This window comes from Strix uralensis, chromosome 9, assembly GCF_047716275.1.
Source record: "Strix uralensis isolate ZFMK-TIS-50842 chromosome 9, bStrUra1, whole genome shotgun sequence".
NCBI classification, from domain to species: Eukaryota; Metazoa; Chordata; class Aves; order Strigiformes; family Strigidae; genus Strix; species Strix uralensis.
Genome location: NC_133980.1, coordinates 9,269,433 through 9,288,093, shown reverse-complemented (window position 1 = coordinate 9,288,093; position 18,661 = coordinate 9,269,433). Strand labels below are relative to the sequence as shown.

Genomic DNA, 18,661 nt, shown 5'->3' with positions numbered 1-18,661 from the left:
CCAATGAACTGCATTATAAAATAATATACTGGAGTCTAGCATAGAACTTTAGAAAGTTTTACTCTAGCTGTTAAGCAAATTATATTGCTTGTTTCTTTTTTCTTCTCCCCTACAGAGAGGCTGTCAGCAATTTTCTCACTGCTCTCAGTTTGCAAAGAAAGAGCAGGAATCAACAACAGGTTCCCCATCCTGCTCTATCAGGCAATATTTGGGCAGCACTTCGAATTGCTCTGTCTATGATGGACCAGCCAGAACTATTTCAAGCTGCCAATGTAGGTGATCTAGACATTCTGTTAAGGGCCTTTAATCTAGAGCCGTAATAAAAAGTATCCACAAATTGATTAAATTGTATTAGGAAACAGAGAACTCTTTTGTTACTCATAGCAAATTGACCACATTTTCCAAAAGATCATGGCTGTAGATCAGTAGGGGAATTCTCTCGGACATTATTCAAAAAGGAAAAGTTCAAAAGCACAAAATATTGTAAATAAATTCAAAGGACTGAAATGAGCTGCAACTAATCTGACAAAGCCCTGAACTATATGAAGTAGCCATTTCTGAAGAATCTTCATCCCATGCAAGCTATATCTCTCTATATATACACAGCTATACAAAGAAAAATATATTAAGAACAAACCTAGATAATTGTTATTGCACATTAGAATGGCAAGCAATGCATCCAAGGAACCTGCTTAGTAGCTCACTGCACTATGTTGACATCCATTTGCCCTACAACGTGGATTCCCTGTCCTTTGGTTTCTTTGTTGAAGTCTTCTCAAGGTCCATTTTTAACGTATCTCTGAAAATAGATGCATGTAAAATGGATGTATTTTGTTTGAATATTTTTATTAGTTGGCAGTCAAGAAAATTTTTGCTTCCAAAGGTACCTTGATTAATTTGGGCCCAATTCTGCAGGCTCATCGAGTTGTAAACCATGTGCAATGTTAAGAGGAACATTGTACACAGAGGTCTATGGGATTAGGCCATGTACATATGGAAAGGCCAAGTGTTGCCAGCAAAAGTGGTAATTTGCACTAGAATTGTTGCTGTTTAAACCAGCTATCCCTGATCTTGGACAGAGTATGTCTGCTTCAGAGGAGTTCATAGCAGGGTCTGCACCTATCTATGTACTTATGCACTTTAATCTTTCTTTTTGTAAAATAGTGCTATGCTTCTATTTTAGTTACTACCAACAGAATGTACAGGATAGCCTTGTTGGTATAAAGGACCAAATATAATTTCCTGAAATGTGATGAGAGGGTTTTCAATATTCTTCTGTTTAAAAAATGCAAATACCGTATAAACTGCAATATCTGTTAGAAAGATTATTCTATTATGCATCCATCAGGTACTACATACATGCATGTGCATGCACATACATGTTTTATGTGAATTATGTCATTTCAGAACATACTAAGCCACAGATCTTTATTGCAAATAAATAAAAGTTTTCATAGGAGTTAATGCCTGCAGACCATGCTCAAGGGAAAATTTTCCCTGAAAAAAATTGGTCTATGCAATGTTTGTAGAACTAAGATTAAGATTTGATCCTGCTGTTATGGCAAGCAGTAGCAAAAGTCCCAGCGACCTCCATGAGAGCAGACTAAATCCTTAGATAACATTAGTATTTGTAGCTGCTTAAAAATTTAGATATATATATACACACCATCTTAATTTTCCCTGATTGGATGAATGGAGAACAGTACTGGGGACAGTACCCTGACACATGATGAATGGATTGATTTAGCTACAGTCAAACATATTTAGCCCAAGGTGAATGTGTCAATCAAAGACAGGAATAGAAATTTTTAAGGAGGTAATTTTCAGTTGCTCACATTTTTAATATTTTTCCTAAATAGTGGAAGTTAAAAAGTGTAATTAGGTAGCTACTGTGGTCAGGAATTCAATGTGCAAGGTAGCTACTGAAATGTGTTAAAGTAGAACAAATAGCACATTTCCTATAAACAGCATTAAAAGAAAAATCCAGCTCAATCAGCTGGAAGAAAAAGAAAAATCCAACTGCACAGATCACAGAGAAAGAAGTTCTATGGGAATTGGACAGTTTCACTAGTACAAACCTAAAGTTTCTTGCAGCTGTCTGTTATTTTGAGCAACCACTTAAAGGAAAATTCCATGTAAGACAGTATAATCACCGCATCTAATCACTAACTATAGTTTGTTAAATAAAAATAATCAATTCTCATTAAAAAAATAAAAGGCTTACCCCTCACTCTCTCCCACAGAATAGGGATGCTGAAACAGCTACAGGAATTTTTTTAATAATGCTTTATTAATTCATTGTTTACATATATATTCCTATTTATCTATCAAGCGTTTCATAACTGATTCCTGCAACTTTCTCTAAGGATTGGTTTTCAAGGACTGACTGTGAATGTCATTTTAGCTAAGTGGGCTGCTGTATGCATATCTGCTGACAACAGTTTGCTCTTTTGCTGTGACAGCGATGTGTGATGACAGCTCTTTATTGATAAGGCAGAGCAGAAGGTGCAGTGCAATTGAATCTGGAAAGTGATAAAAGAGAGGGGAGGCAGCTTTGAGAAGAGGCTGTAAAGCAAAGGCATATGTGCTTAGATTTTGCTTGATGCCCTGCCATCACACAAGTTCTTCTAGAATATCCTCTGTGCTGTGGTGTAGGATAATCAGTACTTATCCAGAGGAATTAGCTGTTCAGGAGCTTTATTTTTATACCTTTCCAATAAAAAAACCTGAACTGCTTGACTTCTCAGAGTCAGAAGGGCATTTGACAGTGATGGCAGTTCACTAAATCTCTTCTTCTCTAGCATGTGGACGAGTAACACAGCAATTCTGTTAGGAAAACCTAATGCAACTCCTAGCCTCCCCAAAAAAGAACAGAGTAAGTAGGTAGCTTTAGATTTATCCTGGGATGCACTGGTCAAAACTGCAGTCATCTGCTGATACCGGTCCACCCCCATGCGATTGGTACGAGAAAAGTTGTCTGTGTAAACCTAGAGACAAACCACTGGGGCTGAACTCTACCTCCCAAGGGCCCCCCCAGTTCATCACAAGCACTGCGGTTCCGCTCATACGGGACACGGGCTGCAAAGCCAACCCCAAGAGGTTGTGCGCACTCTTGGAGATTACCCCAGCTGCTCTCTGCGGGTTCAGACACAGCCTATGGCCAGGTAACCACGTACCACTGACCGAGACACTGCACAAGGGAAGGACTAAAGCAGACAGACTTATAGGGGACAGTGACACATCTCCTTGTGCTAGACACCAGTTCTGGCCTAGTGCGTGTGGGACAGCGGCTGGTGGCTGAGCTCACCTCACTCTAACTAGGTCGGGCTCAGCAGCTCTTGGTACTTCTGGGGACTTCCTCAATATCCTTGATTTTATCATCCTCCTTTAGCTCCCACTGCCAAGCACTGTCAGTGCAGAAGACAGGATTAGATACAGCTTTGATCTGACCTCCTCATGGTGTTTCTTAAATATTCAGTGGCAAGCATGTATATTTGCCTGAAACAGCAAGAGGAAACATGTGAGGAGGCTGCAGCATATTAACACCCTGAGGAGGAACTTCATCTACTCATACTTCTAACCAAGCATGAGGTAGGATAAATAAGGCGGCTGTTGAGCAGTAGCAGATTGAGCCTGAGAGTGAGAGACAAGAAATCTGGGTCCTGTTCTCAGTGCTCCCTGTGAGCTCGACCAAGTCAAAACCTCCTGCCATCCCTGGCTTGCCCAGGGGTGCAAGGAAGGAAGATGGGCAAGTAACAGCCACCATGTGATGGCACTACCCAAGAGCAGGGGAGTACCCGTGTCTCACAGACTGCATGGCTGAGGTCACCACTCGTGCAAATTGAAAGGTAACACACAAACGCAGGGTTCCTCAGGTCTAAGTAAGGAAGCAGTTTCACAGAGACACTAGCAATTTCAGCAGAGAAGGGACTTGGAGACATTTCTGGATAACAACTGTACAGCATATATGGAGTGATGCCAAATTGGAGTGCTGCAACGGTTTATCATCATCTCACCACCCCTGTTTCCCCTTCTTGTTACTCCCCTCTCTCCAGAGGTGATTTTTCACTGCCAGGTAATTGATTCCAAATTTTTGAGTCTTTTTTCTATTTTCTATTTCATGCAATTAAAAAATGTTTTCCTAACCCCAGCTTGTGACTGTCCCTCTCCTCTGCGAAGCTTTATGAATATTATGACCTCTAAGTCTGATCCATCAAGCTGCTGAACACTGAAAGTCTGTAGTCTTCACAGGCATGCTCAGCACTTTGCATGATCAGCTGATGTGCATGGATTCAGTTACCAGACGAGGGCTGGCCTCTGACACTGCTGCACATGCTGCTGAACAGGCCCTGAAATCAAAGTGATTATTTATAGTGAGGCTTTGTGATGAGAGCAATAGGCTCATTTCTTGCCGACCTCTTTAAACTGTAATGACTCTAGAAACCTTGTGGCAATAGACTGGCTTATGTCAGGTTGAAGAATTGATTTGACGTTTAAGTAAACACATATGCATATCCACATCTAATGGTATTTTCTTATGATCTGATAAATCACTGCAGTTGTAAAAATATTGAGGGGGAGGTTCAAATGACACAAAACCTCACATGCCAGTATTGCATGCAGCTACATTAACAAATAACCACAGTGAAGCATTAACACAAAGCATGCAGTAATGCTACTTGAGTACATGTTTACAGAATGCATGCAGAAGGCCCACACATAGGGTATTTTTAAACTGTTGATTGGTATCTTCTATGGGATATTTTAAAAGTACTTTGCATCTGCCAAACTCAAAACAGTTGATCATGTTATTTGAAACAGGTTAGACCAAATGCAGAGCCCTTTTCAAATCCCATCCTTAGAAATCACTTTGTTGTGAATTTCATGTTTGCTTCAATTGTTTAATTAATGATAGACATCTGTACTAACAGCTTTTGTAGACATTTTAGTATCCTCTTAAGAATTAAAAAATGAAATGTGCACAGCTTTGACAGTGAAGCTGGGTGCTTGGATTTTAACATTTTCTTCTCTAGTATAAACCACATATCACCAAACCAAAGAAAAAGATTCCCAGAGCCAGTGAAACAACTATTGTCTCAGTCTACACTTACTTACCATTACACCTTACCAGTCTACACCATACTTAGCTCTGAAGGCTGCTCCGTGTATGACTGTCCTGTTTGAAATATGCAGATGTAAAACTTCGCAGGATCTGAGTATCTGCTGCATCCACTGATTTCAGCTGCAGACACTTAACTCAGCTGAAAGCTCAGAACATCATGTTAAGCACGAAGAGCTAATGAGCCAATTTAGAAAGCCTGGGCCTGTCTGTCAAATGAAGAGGACCCTGGCAACACCAACAGCTCAGCCAGGCGATCCTAGGAACGTCCAAAGAGCATGGGCCTCCCTAACACAAAAGCCACCATGACAGAAATAATAACTGATACAATTACTGGCAGCCACAGAGGCAAAGCCGGAGGCTAAATCATTCCCTGATGGAGCCAGTGAGAATTAGAGTGAAGCATAAATTGGTTGTAGATCTCTTTTGCCCAAACATGCATCTGCAAAATGAGGCATATTCTTTACTTTGCATAAATAACCTGCACAGTTGAAAACCTGAGATTTCTGGTCACCAGTGTTGTCAGCTTAGCAGTCTGTACAGCGAATTTATGTAATAAATGCTTATAAAAACCTGAGTATTCACAGATAAAAGTGATAGACAAAATGCACTGCATGTTTTGAGAAAAAATGGTGGGTATGCAATACAGTATTGTCTACTATTCAAACCTCATCTAGGCTAGAAATCAGATTCCTTCATTATAGTTCTACTGGTTTTGGACAGGTGAAATAAATCAGAGAAAAGGAGTGCCATGCATGAAGAGATCACTGACACTTTGAACAAATCTAGGCAAAATGAAAAATAAGCAGGTCACAGAATCCACAGAAAGTTTCAGAGCCTCAGCCCACAAAGTAATAGGTATTAGGCATGGGAAAGAGACAGAAGGAATCTAAATTTTCCTAAAAATAAGCTGTAACTTTGCAAATGCTTGCACATGTGACAGCCCACTGAGCAAGCTTGCATGGTCAAGACTTAATGTGCTTTGATCTTTTTTCCCCTTCCACATTTACAGAATGCCATCAACATTGGCTAAAACTTTAATTTAAATAGCCTTTTTAATATCACTAATCTATTGTAAATTCAGAAAAAACATTTATAAATATATTTTATATATCAGAGTATAACATATCAAGTAAAATAAAACTATATAGTTTAGAGAGGCATTCTGTGTGGCTTCTTCTATATGCTGTAAACTGTTTGAAAACCTTTGCAATCTTGCCTCAGTTTTTTTGGCTTTATTTTTAAGCCAACATACAGGAAAGAAGAGATTATAGGGTTGGCAGATACTTTCGCCTGAGCCATCTGAAGAGCCCTGCTGCTGCAAAGACTTACATTGCCCACTTAACTTTTTGTGTTGATAGTTAAGTGTAGGTGCAAGGCTTTGCAGAGAGGTGGGCGGTGGATGTGGAGGTGGGAGTTCAGCCCTACACCTGAATGTTTACATTCCGTTACAAAGGTTCATATTGACCCAGATTGAGAATCTGAGTGTAAGTACATACAGAGTAAAAATTTAGTTTCTTACTACAGGTAACTTTGCCTCTGTATACTTAGTGCATTATCAGCTGTGTATACTATTAAACACAGACCTGTAGTTTATTGATGCTTTAATTTGATGTTTCCTTGCACTGCTATTTAAAATAATCTATTTCCTCAAAAATGAATGATGTGCATATTGGATGTGCTAAATTGATTAAGGTCACAGAAGACTATTTGCAGAGCACCACATTTAATGTAGTATTTTTGTACTGTAATGGAAGCATGCCTTCCTTGGGTTCTTTTCCACATATTAAATTGTATTTATTTACCTGTATTTATAACTGTGCGATTTTTAAATATGTTTTAAAAATAAACTTTGTCTGTGGCTTCAAATATTTCAAAATCTCTTTTCAATTTGAAAATGGTCTTGACTATAATTACATGAACTGAAAGGAGGGACCTACTTCTCCAATTGAAATAAAGGAATTTTTTTAATGAGGTCTTCTATTGTTTACAATGTGAACATGCTCCTCTGCTTAAAAATTAAGTCCACAAGATGCTTTTTTCATTACCATTTTTCATAAATTCATTGTTACTCTGAGGTAGAGTTATTTTTATAATTTATTTTTATTTCAACATATTGATCAATTATACTTACATCTGGAATTTGTACTAGCTGAGGTCTGGCCCAAAGGATTTTGTGCATTCACTCTGTATGAGGGAAAAGGGAAAAAAAGTAGATCAGAATTTTTCCTGAAGATCATGCAACTGCACACCTCAAAATTAAAACAGAAATAATAATATTACAAGACAATCTTTCTGAAAAAAACAAAGCTAACTTTCAGTGATTGAAATCGTTAACTCAAGCAACTTCCCATAAGCCATAGTGGGAGTTGGCTATTGGTGTTTTTCAGTTTTGGCTTGCTTTCATGTGATGAGGTGAAAGAGGTAACAGAGTAGCAATGACATCATCTTTACACTTTTGCTATGGGATACTAACATAAGTGGGACATAAAACTCCCGTACACAGCTGCGGACAGAAAAGATGACAACCAGCAAGAAGGCTGTGACAGTTACAGCAGGGGGCTATTGGCAGAGCAGGTCAACACTGGCATGGATCTGAAGACACTTTCAATGGACGCGTGGGTTGCTCCAGAAAAGAGAACCCAGAACATACAGCCAGTTTGCCTGTAGAAGGAAAGCTCTGTCAGAAAAGCCAACTGTCTATGGCTTTAACCAGAACATTCCACCAAACAAGAAAAGGGAACAGAAACTAGAAACACACTAATGCTTAGGATGCAATGGGTGCTCTGGACACTGGTGTGTTTTTCCAGGAGATGTTAAGGTTAGTTTAGTTCTTGCTGCTCCAATGTACCAACAAAGCAGCAGCAGGAATGCCCATCAGTTATGTGCTCTGTAGTGAACACAGACCAGGAAGACAGCGCTGCAGTCCTGAAGGCAAAGACAGTGTTTGGGAAAAAAAAGCATTAGTGCCAAATCCTACATACAAAACTGCTCAGAAAGTCACTGAGAAGGACACTGGTAAAGAAGTCTGAAAATATAATCACCTACTCCACACCAGCTGTCAGTCATGCACTATCTGTCTTCAGTATTTTTATGGCATTTGTCTTTCACCACAGCTGTCAGTGACTCCCTTATTCATGTTATGCTTGTGGCACACCTGAGGGACAGAGAGGTGTCACTTCCCATTTTAGTGAGGGGGAACAGAGACCAGGGGTGGTGGTGTCAGTTATCCAATACTGCCCTCCACAAGCAGTCCACAAAAGCTAGCATGTACAAATCCTATACGGGAAATTCTTACATAAAGGCTGAACAGAGCCCTTTAGCTTGCACGAGGAGCCACGATCTCCCACCTCTTCCAGTTGCTACAAGCAATGTGAACAGTGTGGTGTGACTTGCCACAGTCACAAAGGACATCTGTGATAGAAAAGAAACTAAACCAGATCATTAAATTTGAACTTTGGGAGCTGAACCATCTTTACCTTTCTTATAAGTCAACACTGCTTCCATGTCACGTAGTATAGCTTATAGCCCAGTAGGTTTACCTCTTACCTCTCCTCCAGTTCCTGGTCCCATGATCCTATAAAAAGATGAAAGGGTAGCCACCCCTCCATCTTCTTTGGTCTATTCTTGCATCTACCAAATACTCCCAATGGTCACACTGCTATGTAAAGTCCTTACACATGAGGAAAAAAGACCTCTCCTTTACTGAGCAGCAGGTGAAATTTGTAAGTAAATATGAGGAATTACAGATCAAGATAAAGCAGGAATTTGGGGGTGAAATGACAACATTCTTCCCCATGAACATTGCCAACTCTTGTGTTCAAAGAATGTCAACTGCCTTAAAAGTTAAAAACAAAAAAAATCAATCTTAATTAAAATCCTATTTTCTATTTTTGTCACATTTTATATACACTCAGGGTTTGGGGATTTATTTTTTTTTTCCAATCCATGGAAGTGCCATGAGTCACAAGAAATCAAGACTCTCACAAACCTCTTTGTTCCTTGTGCAGGTGTTCTAAGTAAAACACCAAACATGACCACAAAGCGTAAGAAAGAGGCAGCATCAAAACATACTCAGTCTATTCCTCTTCAATTCAGACAGGAAAGAAAGAAGCAAGAATCCACACAGTCACAAGATGTGAGAACATTTCTTTTTAATTTAAAACAGTTACACCAGTGTCATTCACAACCTTTCTCATCTCAGACAATTACTCTCCAAAATGTTAACAGTGCTTCAAGCAAACAACTCTGAATGGTGCAAAGTAAACCAGTACAGACACTTCCAAGATACAACAGTAAAACCACTGAAGAGTGAATAGAAATCAGAAGCTGATCTCAGCCATTAAGGTAGGAAGGGCAATGGGAAAAGAATAAAAAGTTATGTCCAGTTGGATATTTTGCATAGTCTTTCAATGCATGAAAACAGCAAAGAAAAATGGCTGCTGCCAGGATGGAGAACAAAAGGAATGAATTGGAGATGCTTCTAAAACAATCTAACAAGCTCTGGTTGCATCTGTATTCAGAGTGTGTGCTACGACCCAGTGGAGGCTGCCTGAATCAAACTGGACTGATGTTGGTTTCAGATACACCAAAGTCAGTCAGAAGTAGTGCCACTGAACACAGTAGAATTACAAGTGATAGTAGTCCAGAAACACCTAGACTTGTTTTAAAACCATAGCTTTGAATAAATTAAATTTTTATCCTAATTGTATTTTATCTAGGAAGATTAAATAATAGTTTGTGTCTACATGTGTTCTGGAGACTGGAGATTGTGACTCAGAATGAGGGGTCTACTGGATCCAGCACGCTGCTAGGAATGAGAGATGAAAAGGAAAACAAGGAAAAGTTGTTGAGTTTTTCTTCCTTCCCCTCTCCTATCCTAAATGTATCACATGAAAAAGTAAAAACCAGTTCAAGAAATAAAAGCATTATTTGCTGCCAAGTCCTGGCTTCCCATAATTGTCAGGTTAGATTGTCTCAAACAGCTCACAGTGATTTTCTTCCTCCATCCTTTTTTGTCAAGAAGCTCTCAGCACACCTAACCCCCAGACACATGGAGTTTCCCCATCAGCCACTGCCCAGTTTGTGCACTGAGGCCTGGCCCAGCACAAATCAGTGCATACAAATTTTATCAGGCAAAGCCTGATGAATTAGTCATCTATTCAGTACAGTCTGTTTGAGTGTGGCTTCTGCATGCTGACGTTTAAAAAAACAACGAAATGAAACAAACTCCTCTCCCCCACATTAGGCTGAAGTGTCAGGAGTTTACATCCTGCTCCTCCAGATTCATGATGTTCTTCACACATATCTCATCGCAAAAGTGAGATGACAACTGGCCATCTGAAAAAGGAGGGAAGCTACTACTTAGTGAGATAATAAAATAATTCCTCAAACAGCTGAAGAACTTTTAACATATTTTCAGGTGCTAAACTTTAGAAGATCCATAAGCTTTTCCCCTAAACTGCTCCCTGCACTTCTGACCCACTTGGTAGTTTAGGCAGGCAGTACACAAGAGTGATGAACTGAAAAGAATTTCAGAAGCCGAGCTGCCACAGCTCACCTATCACAGTCAGCAAACGGCTCTCCCCTTTCATTTACCATTTCCAGTTTACCACCCACCAGCTTTCTAAGCATGCCTCCTATTAACTGAGATCAATCAGTACCATGGCCATACCAGTTCTAGATGTACCAGACAAATGGTTTCCAAGCTCCATCCTTAATCCTACCAGACCAGCCATGTTTCCAGTTTAATAATGAACACGGGGACTAACTAGTCTGCTGGCCTTTATTTACCCAAGGTTTCTAAATAAAAAGGCAGTGGCCACCAGATCTTTTTAGTTTTTAAATAGCCCTTTAAGTTCATGAGCCAAGAGGGAAGCTGTTGTGTTGAACTTCTTTAAAATATAACTGGGCATTCAGAAAAATTAAAAACAAAAAAGAAAAAGAAAATTTAAGAGAGGCCTTTTGTTCTTTTTTTACTGCCAGAATGAAAAAGCATCAACATAGTTATATGGAAGTTTTGTTCTTTCACTTTAAATAGAAGATGTATCACTGCATAATTTGCTGATCCCATTTTTAAATCTGGCATTTTCTGGTGAAATACACAACCTGGAAGAAGGAAAACAATTACTGGCAGCTTTTATTTTGTCCAGAACTGGTGGCTCAATAATTACAAGGCAGCTGGATCTCACAGGAGCCACTTACTAATGTGCTAGGATGCCGTTCTTTTGTGTCAATAAGAGCACTAAGGGCAGGAAGCTTTCCCAGCAATTAGGCACCATTTACACTCTACAGAATTATTGCACTAGAATTTCTCTCAATCTCTTAAAATCAAAAACTGATTTAAAAAAACAAAACAAAACAACAGTGTTTTTTGGCTCTGCATGAGGCTATATGACCAGAGGGAGAACTATTTTTTCCCCAAATGCTGGAAAAAATAAAATGCCCTACTCAACCAGATTTTTAATGTGGGTTCTCTTCTGTAGTGTGTAGCTGCCTGAATTTTGCTATTAAACTTTCAGGCACTGACTGCAGAGAAAATGTAATTACACCTCCCTGCCTCTCTTGCACTCTGTAAGGAGGATTTTTTTTTTTTTTTTTTGACTGTTCCAATTTATTTTGAGGGCTCAGTAAGATTATATGAGGCAACTCCAGCAAGCGCCTCTCTGCAGTGGCCAACACTGTGAACCTTTGGGGTTTTCTTGGAATCATGAAAGGTTTCACACTCACCATTGTATTTTTTCTAAAATTAGTGTTTACAAATACAATTTAAAAACCCACATATATATTCTTGCCTGTGACACAAACTCAACACCCAAACCCCAAAAAGACAGGAAAGGCCAGCCTCTGCCTATCCACCCCTTCATCCCTGCCATAGATATAAAACCCCTTTTAGAAGGCGTCTGTTGAAGAGATCAGATTATTGGTGCGTTTGCATGTTTTAAGAAAGCTGAAACATAATTTCAAGGTGGGTGGTTTTGTTGTTTTGTTTCTGTTGTTGGTTTGTTGTTTGGTTTTTGGTTTTGTTTTTTTTTTTTTTGTTTTTTTTTTTTTTAAAGAGAGGAGAGAGGAGCAAATCAATAAATCAGCGATTTTACTAAGCAATTCCCCCCACTCTTGGATGGAACAAAATACTTAAGCAATCTTTGGTAGAAAGCAGAATTGCACTGTGAGTACTTGCTCAGGGAGTTCAGCTGGAATGTGAGTGGTCTAGATGCAGATTTCCCTGAAATAAATATAATGGGACAATAACCCCTTCTTTATGTCCTTCATAAGAAAATAAAATTTAAATAATAGCCTTAATAGCCTTGCCTTTCCTGAGGGTATGTGTTTAATTTCATATTCAGAAAGTCTGCTTCTTTTAGCTATCTGTAATCCTGAATCTGTTGGAAGAACTTGCAAAACATTCAAGAGAAGATGAAGAAACCTATGTCTGCAAAAATAAAATCTGCTATTTCTCTTTGGCAGAAAACGTACAGGGCACTGACAGGAGATTGCTTCCATCTCAGTTAAGTTTCTTAGGTTTATGCATCAAAAAGGCAAACCAAAATACTGTAAGCCTGAATTCCAACAGATATAACTTTTCTCACTGTACCGAAAATAATCTCTCAGATATGACATTCTGCTTTGAAGAACACTCACATACCCCCTCCCTCCAACTTTATATGCAATATGATTTCTCTAAGGGTCTGGACTCTGGTTGAAAACACTGGCTCCCAGTTACCAAAGATGCAAACATTTCTTTGTGGTCTTCAACAGATGCATGGACAGTACAGGCAGGAGCTGGGCTGGACTGGGCTACTTTTGCTCAACTCTGAAACTTCTGTTTTCTCCATATACTAGCTGCAAACTCCACCAGTAATCTGCATGGTCTTAAGGTATCCTTTAAAGTGTATAAATTTAAAACAATGTACTATACATCACCTAAAAGAAATTTTCCCTCTAACACTTAAGGTGGCATCAAATGACTGTTTTTAAATAAACTATAAATAACCCATGTTTTCCTTTGCTTTTTGGCAGTCCAAGGGTTAGGGGTCTTTTGTTGGTTTTAGATTTTCATTTTTATTGTATGCTTTTTTGGGCAGGTTAAAAAGGCTTATGGCTTCTTAAGGCCAGGTAATAGATTTGAGGCCTAACTTGGTATCCTGTGGTAAAAATAAATGTAGCCCAGGTCTTTGGGAGGTCGTTCTGAGGCACAGACTCTAAGGTCATTGTAGATCACCCATCTGAAATGAAAACAAGATTGATTACATTCCACGTGTATAAAAAATCATCACAAGTTTATCAGGGACTTCTCAGACCCAAAATTCAGAGATCTTAAAATCTAAAATTAGGCATTGCAACAAGAACAAAAGATCAGAGGAAGAGCTGAAGCAGGTTTACTGGTGAAGTTAAAGATGACTGGTGAAGAAAAAGAAGAGGGACATCACAGAATCATCTAGGTTGGAAAAGACCTTGAAGATCATCCAGTCCAACCATTGACCTAACACTGACAGTTCCCAACTACACCATATCCCTCAGTGCTATGTCAACTCTACTCTTAAACCCCTCCAGGAATGGGGACTCCACCACCTCCCTGGGCAGCCCATTCCAACACCTAACAACCCATTCTGTAAAGAAATGCTTCCTAATATCTAGTCTAATGCATGCAGAGGAATGTGTAGTTACAGTTCAAATGAAGGAAAAAAATCAGTCCCAATGCCAAATAACAGGAGCATATCAAAATCACAGCCAAGATCAGTACTGCAGTACTAGCAATAGTTTGCTAGTTTGATGGGTTTCTACTGATGGGGAATTAAAGGAAGTTGTGGGAAGCTCAGATACAGAACTGATGCCCCAAAACAAAGAGATTTTAAACAGCAAGCACAGGAGAGCCGATGGCATGTTTCAGCATAGCCCTCAGCAGTATTAGAACTGGCTCATCACATCTACAGTCTATTAACAGTCTTAATTTCTTCAGTGGGAAATGTATACATGGTAACAACATACACATTTTGTCTGCCATGAACACACACTCTGCTCTGTACAGATGCATACTTCAAAGAAAACATTTGCTCATCTTTGTATCTCTCCCAATTCCACTCACCTTCCTTCTTTTTTGAGATGACAAACATAGTGGCCACTCATTGTGGATGTTCCCATGTGGCTGATGAACCCAAACAGCTCGTATTCTGTTCAAGAAATACAAATGGGACCATAAGTCTTTTACTGCTAACATAGCAATATGACTCCAGGGAAACTTTCTTTCTAATACATGAGAAGCAGCTAAGCACTCCTAACTCAGACTCTGCATCCCCAAACACAGTTTCTGTTAAGACTACAGCATTATTCTCGCTTTAACTAGCAGTCAGATTCACTGTCGAACATCAAACCTATCCAAATCAAACCCACATAGATCTGTGCTCATACAGCAGGGCTGTGATCACAGCCCCTACTAGGAAAGGGAAAACTGCAGATTCACTCCCAGTTCACAGAGAGCACCACAGAAAGTGCCAGATAAGGAGTTCATTCTGCACACAAATTATCTATGTCTGAGTGTGATCACAGATCCCCTATAAATCAAATAAAAATGAGAAGTTTAAATTTCAGCAGCCCATAAAAGAGAGGACAGGAAAGAAACCTCTTCCTTTAATACGAGGACAATTTTTGTGCTTAATGTCTCTGGAGGACTCAGCATTGGTTCTTGCTCCCCACCCATTCATGCCATTCACCCAAATTACCACCAAAAGTAAAAGGGTACCTTCTTTCAGGATATTGCATAAGGACAGGGGCCTGGATTTTGGTGGAGAGGGCTTTCTGGAGCCATTTTACAGTATCATGTTGGTTATCAGGATTTCAGGCACTCAGTAAATGGTCTCAGTCTATAAAGGCTAAGTACCACAAAAAATAATTATTCCAAATCTTTTTTTTTTTTAACCTAACGATAATCAATGTTTCCCATGTCTCCTAGAGACTTAAGATTGGTCTTTATAGTGTTAGAAACAAAGAAATGAATGTTCTTATATAATAACAGCAACCACAGAAACAAAAGTCAAATTGGCCATTAATTTTTTTTCTAAGACCATTACAGTCAAGATCAGAGGTACAAGTTTACAACATACTACAGTTATTAGAATTGGTCACGAAAGACCCTTCAAAAAACGTTATGCGATATTATTCTGTTAGAACCACCACTGAGCTTTTGTACTCTAGTGCTTTTACACTTAAAATAGGTTCTTTGCCTACTTCACAACTTTGACTGCTGTACATTAGCCCCATCTTGTGGTTTATTTAGCAGTAGTATGACTGAGGATCTCAAAGAAAAAGACAAAAGAAAATAGCAAAGCAGTACATGCAGGATACCAACTATACCTGCCATATTTAGAATAAGGAACTTGGTTGAAGGGATTATCAAATCTCCCATCAGACCACAGGAGGACAGAAACTCAGGTGGTCTGTAGCAGCAGCGTTATCTTTAGGATGCTCAGGCTCCAAAGATTTAAACATTCTAGCTTTTCTTTGTCTTTTTATCTTGCAGCAGCAAAACAAAAACTAAAGCTAGGCCAGAAGAGACTTATACACTGTGGCAACAAGAAACTTGGACTCAGGCTATTCAGTGAGTCCAGGGAAAGAGTTTTCTGAGCAAAGACAGCCCACAGAACTTAGCAGCCCCACAGAGCTGGACTCAGCCCCAAGAAGCAAGATTGGAAGTAAATTGTCTGGATCACATCCAGAAAACCCCAATAACTACTTTCAAAACAGAAAGGGGCTCTATGAATGGCGTAGGTGTGACACAACAACATGATAGCCAGTTCTAAGCTGAAGGTGAACTTACTTCCAGACCCATCTTTGACCCTGGGTCCCTCTGACCCTGTCTCTGCAAGGATATTGGCATTAGCATTGTTCTCCATATCCATCATGTCCAAAGCAGGCTCACTTTCTTCCCCAAGTTCAGGGTGGCTGAAGATCCATTCTAGTGCACGCTCCAAATTATTGTTCTGCAAGTCAAACAAGCAAAAAAGCAACCTTTAATACATGCTATTAGCATTTAATATCTAAAAAAACCCCAAACCTAGCATCATGCTACCAATCACCTGTCTTTGAACAGAGTAAGGATCATGTTTGACAGCACTTAAAACTTGTAAGATACATACTCTACCTCCACAGAAAATAGTATTCAACAAGCACTCTGGAGAAGCTTGACAGATAGAAAAGAAACCCTCCCACAACTAATCCCCGTGGCCCCCGGGTTCTCATCTTGAAGATGCATAGTCTTTAGGCAACCAGGTTGTTTCTCAACAGATGGTAAAAAAAGATAAGGTTTTCCTCACTTTCCTCCACACTTTAACATTCACGTGCCTTTCCCCACTCTAACCCAGACAAGTCAGGCATCCCACACTTTGCCAGAATAGTTCTCTGTGCATCATCCACTTACTGGATTTTTATACGCATGTTTCAAAGGCATCTGAGTGTGCACACATACAAAGCACGTAATTTGAAACAAAACCCAAGCGCTACCAATAAACCATGGAACTCACTGTTGCCTTCAGCGCTCGAATTGCTAGATTCCTTTGGAAGCCCATGGAAATGATAATTGCAACCATCTCTTCGGGAGGTTGGTTATCTAGCCCAACAGCTCCAAACGCAGCTGCTCCACTGGAAGCAACTTCTCCAAATGCAGGTATGACCAAGGGCTCAGCGAAGTCTGGGACAAACAAACATTCATCAGTTGGTTCTTTTGTTCCACTGAACTGGAAAGTCAGTAACAAACACAAACAAGCAACAAACAGGACCTCAAAAGCAGTCCTGAAATCAACATAAGTTCATTTCACTGGCCTAGTTGGGACTCAGATGTGCAGAAAGCCTTAAAAACAACAAAATGAATGTGCACATTACAAAATACCTAGGTGGACAAACTCATACTGAGCAGGCTGGAACAATGTGGCACATCACAGAAGTGAAACAACTGCAGGAAAGCAGCAAAGATTGGTATGGAAGCAATGATATCACCAGAATACTAGACAACCCAGCTGATACACATATAGATGTAAAATGAACTGATTCCATAGCCGAAATATGTCAGTTAAGCCCAAGTGAAACTCATTCCCATTTACACAAGCAACACAAAAGCCCACAGTGAAGTGTAAACTCAACCAAATCTGGAGTTTCCTGGCAAGGGAGTGCTCAGATACACTCCATGCTGAATCATGAGTCCAAACTTTGCATGGATGAAACACAGGAAGTGGAGAACATCTAGCAGCCCTGTCCAGCAGTAGATAGCCCAAGTTCTAAGTACGGCATGAATGCTCTAGGCTGAGCTAGAGAAGGCCGATATGGAAGAAAAGCATCCGGACCACAGGATTCTTTGTACTTACACTTGATCACAAGTCAGCTTTCCCCTTAGCAGCACGGACCTAGCCAAAGGGTGGAAAACAGAGAGCTGGCCCACACCATCAGTGAGGACAGGAGAGTGTACTTCTGCTGTAGCTTAGGTTTGTTGTCTTCTTCTAGGCCGAGGATGCCACAAAATGGTCAAGATCTGCATATCCCAGGAGCAGCTTAGGAAAATTCACTCACACCTCCAGGTTTCCTGGGCTGGGGAAGGGGCTGTTGTTTCTCTGTCACACATTATAAAATTTCTACTGACTGCCAACATACACAACCAGGAGTTGAGTTTAACTTACACCTTCCAATCACTGACCTGGTTCTTCCATGTGTGCAATGATCCAGTTGAAAGCAACTTCAGCACCCAGGTTGCCTGTATAGTACACAGCTTTCCGACATGCTTCCAAAGGAAAACCCATCTCCGCCAGCTGCATAACTGAAGACTCATCAATATCTAGAGCTACAAGAAAGGACCTTCTAAAATATAAAAGTCTCATTTCATCCATTGTATAGTATTTCTTATTGTTATTCATGATGACAAATGTTACAATACATATCACTTGCATTTGTTTTAGTACCACAACAAACCCACATCCATTAGGAAACAGCCTTGTATAAAGCATTATAGTACTTGTTATGGACTTACTGGTAATCCTTTGTCACAGGAATCTACATAGATCTTTAAACCCTGATGAATTCCTACAGGACTTTATTAAAAAAACTCACCACTGGATTTCAGGGGGTGAAGAAATCAGGTGCTGAGCTTAGCTAGAAATGGCAGCCAAAAGCAATCACCTCTCTTAAAGGCAGGATCTTGCAGGTGAGAGAAGCAACAGATGCTGGATCTAGCAGCCTCCAGGGAAATTTCATCCCTGGATGACAGGGTCCAACAGCTTCAGCTGAGATCAGGGTCCAGAGGGAGCTAGGATCAAGCAGCTGTGACCCCCAGAACTGCAAGATCCTGCTGATGAGCAGCAGATAGAGGAGCAGCTCATATTCTGGCTACACCGATGCTACTACAGATTCTTAGAGAGTCCTGCACACATGGAAGTAAATGCTGAACAAGTACAAAAATCAGCTGTTATTTAGAAGCATGCAGGGCAATACTTCATGCGTCTCTATGAAGACAAGACATTAGCTGAGCAAAAGCATGACAAATTTTTAAGCAGCTAAAATACC

At 39.9% G+C, this 18,661-nt stretch overlaps 2 protein-coding genes across 5 annotated transcripts in view; one reads left to right on the top strand and one right to left on the bottom strand.

Annotated features, from left to right (window-relative positions):
• PEX5L (peroxisomal biogenesis factor 5 like) overlaps positions 1 to 6,988 on the top strand; it is a 116,959-nt gene extending 109,971 nt beyond the window's left edge. For all 4 annotated transcript variants that reach the window (XM_074878573.1, XM_074878571.1, XM_074878572.1 and 1 more), the window contains one exon: positions 116 to 6,988. In XM_074878573.1, the coding sequence (XP_074734674.1) occupies positions 116 to 320 (205 nt within the window). In that variant the 3' untranslated portion in view covers positions 321 to 6,988. The remainder of the gene's footprint in view (positions 1 to 115) is intronic.
• Positions 6,989 to 9,256: 2,268 nt separating this feature from the next.
• USP13 (ubiquitin specific peptidase 13) overlaps positions 9,257 to 18,661 on the bottom strand; it is a 56,666-nt gene continuing 47,261 nt past the window's right edge. The window contains exons 17-21 of the mRNA XM_074878561.1: positions 17,799 to 17,942; positions 16,636 to 16,802; positions 15,933 to 16,095; positions 14,205 to 14,289; positions 9,257 to 13,344 (exon numbers count right to left, since the gene is read on the bottom strand). Of these exons, the coding sequence (XP_074734662.1) occupies positions 13,251 to 13,344; positions 14,205 to 14,289; positions 15,933 to 16,095; positions 16,636 to 16,802; positions 17,799 to 17,942 (653 nt within the window). The 3' untranslated portion in view covers positions 9,257 to 13,250. The remainder of the gene's footprint in view (positions 13,345 to 14,204; positions 14,290 to 15,932; positions 16,096 to 16,635; positions 16,803 to 17,798; positions 17,943 to 18,661) is intronic.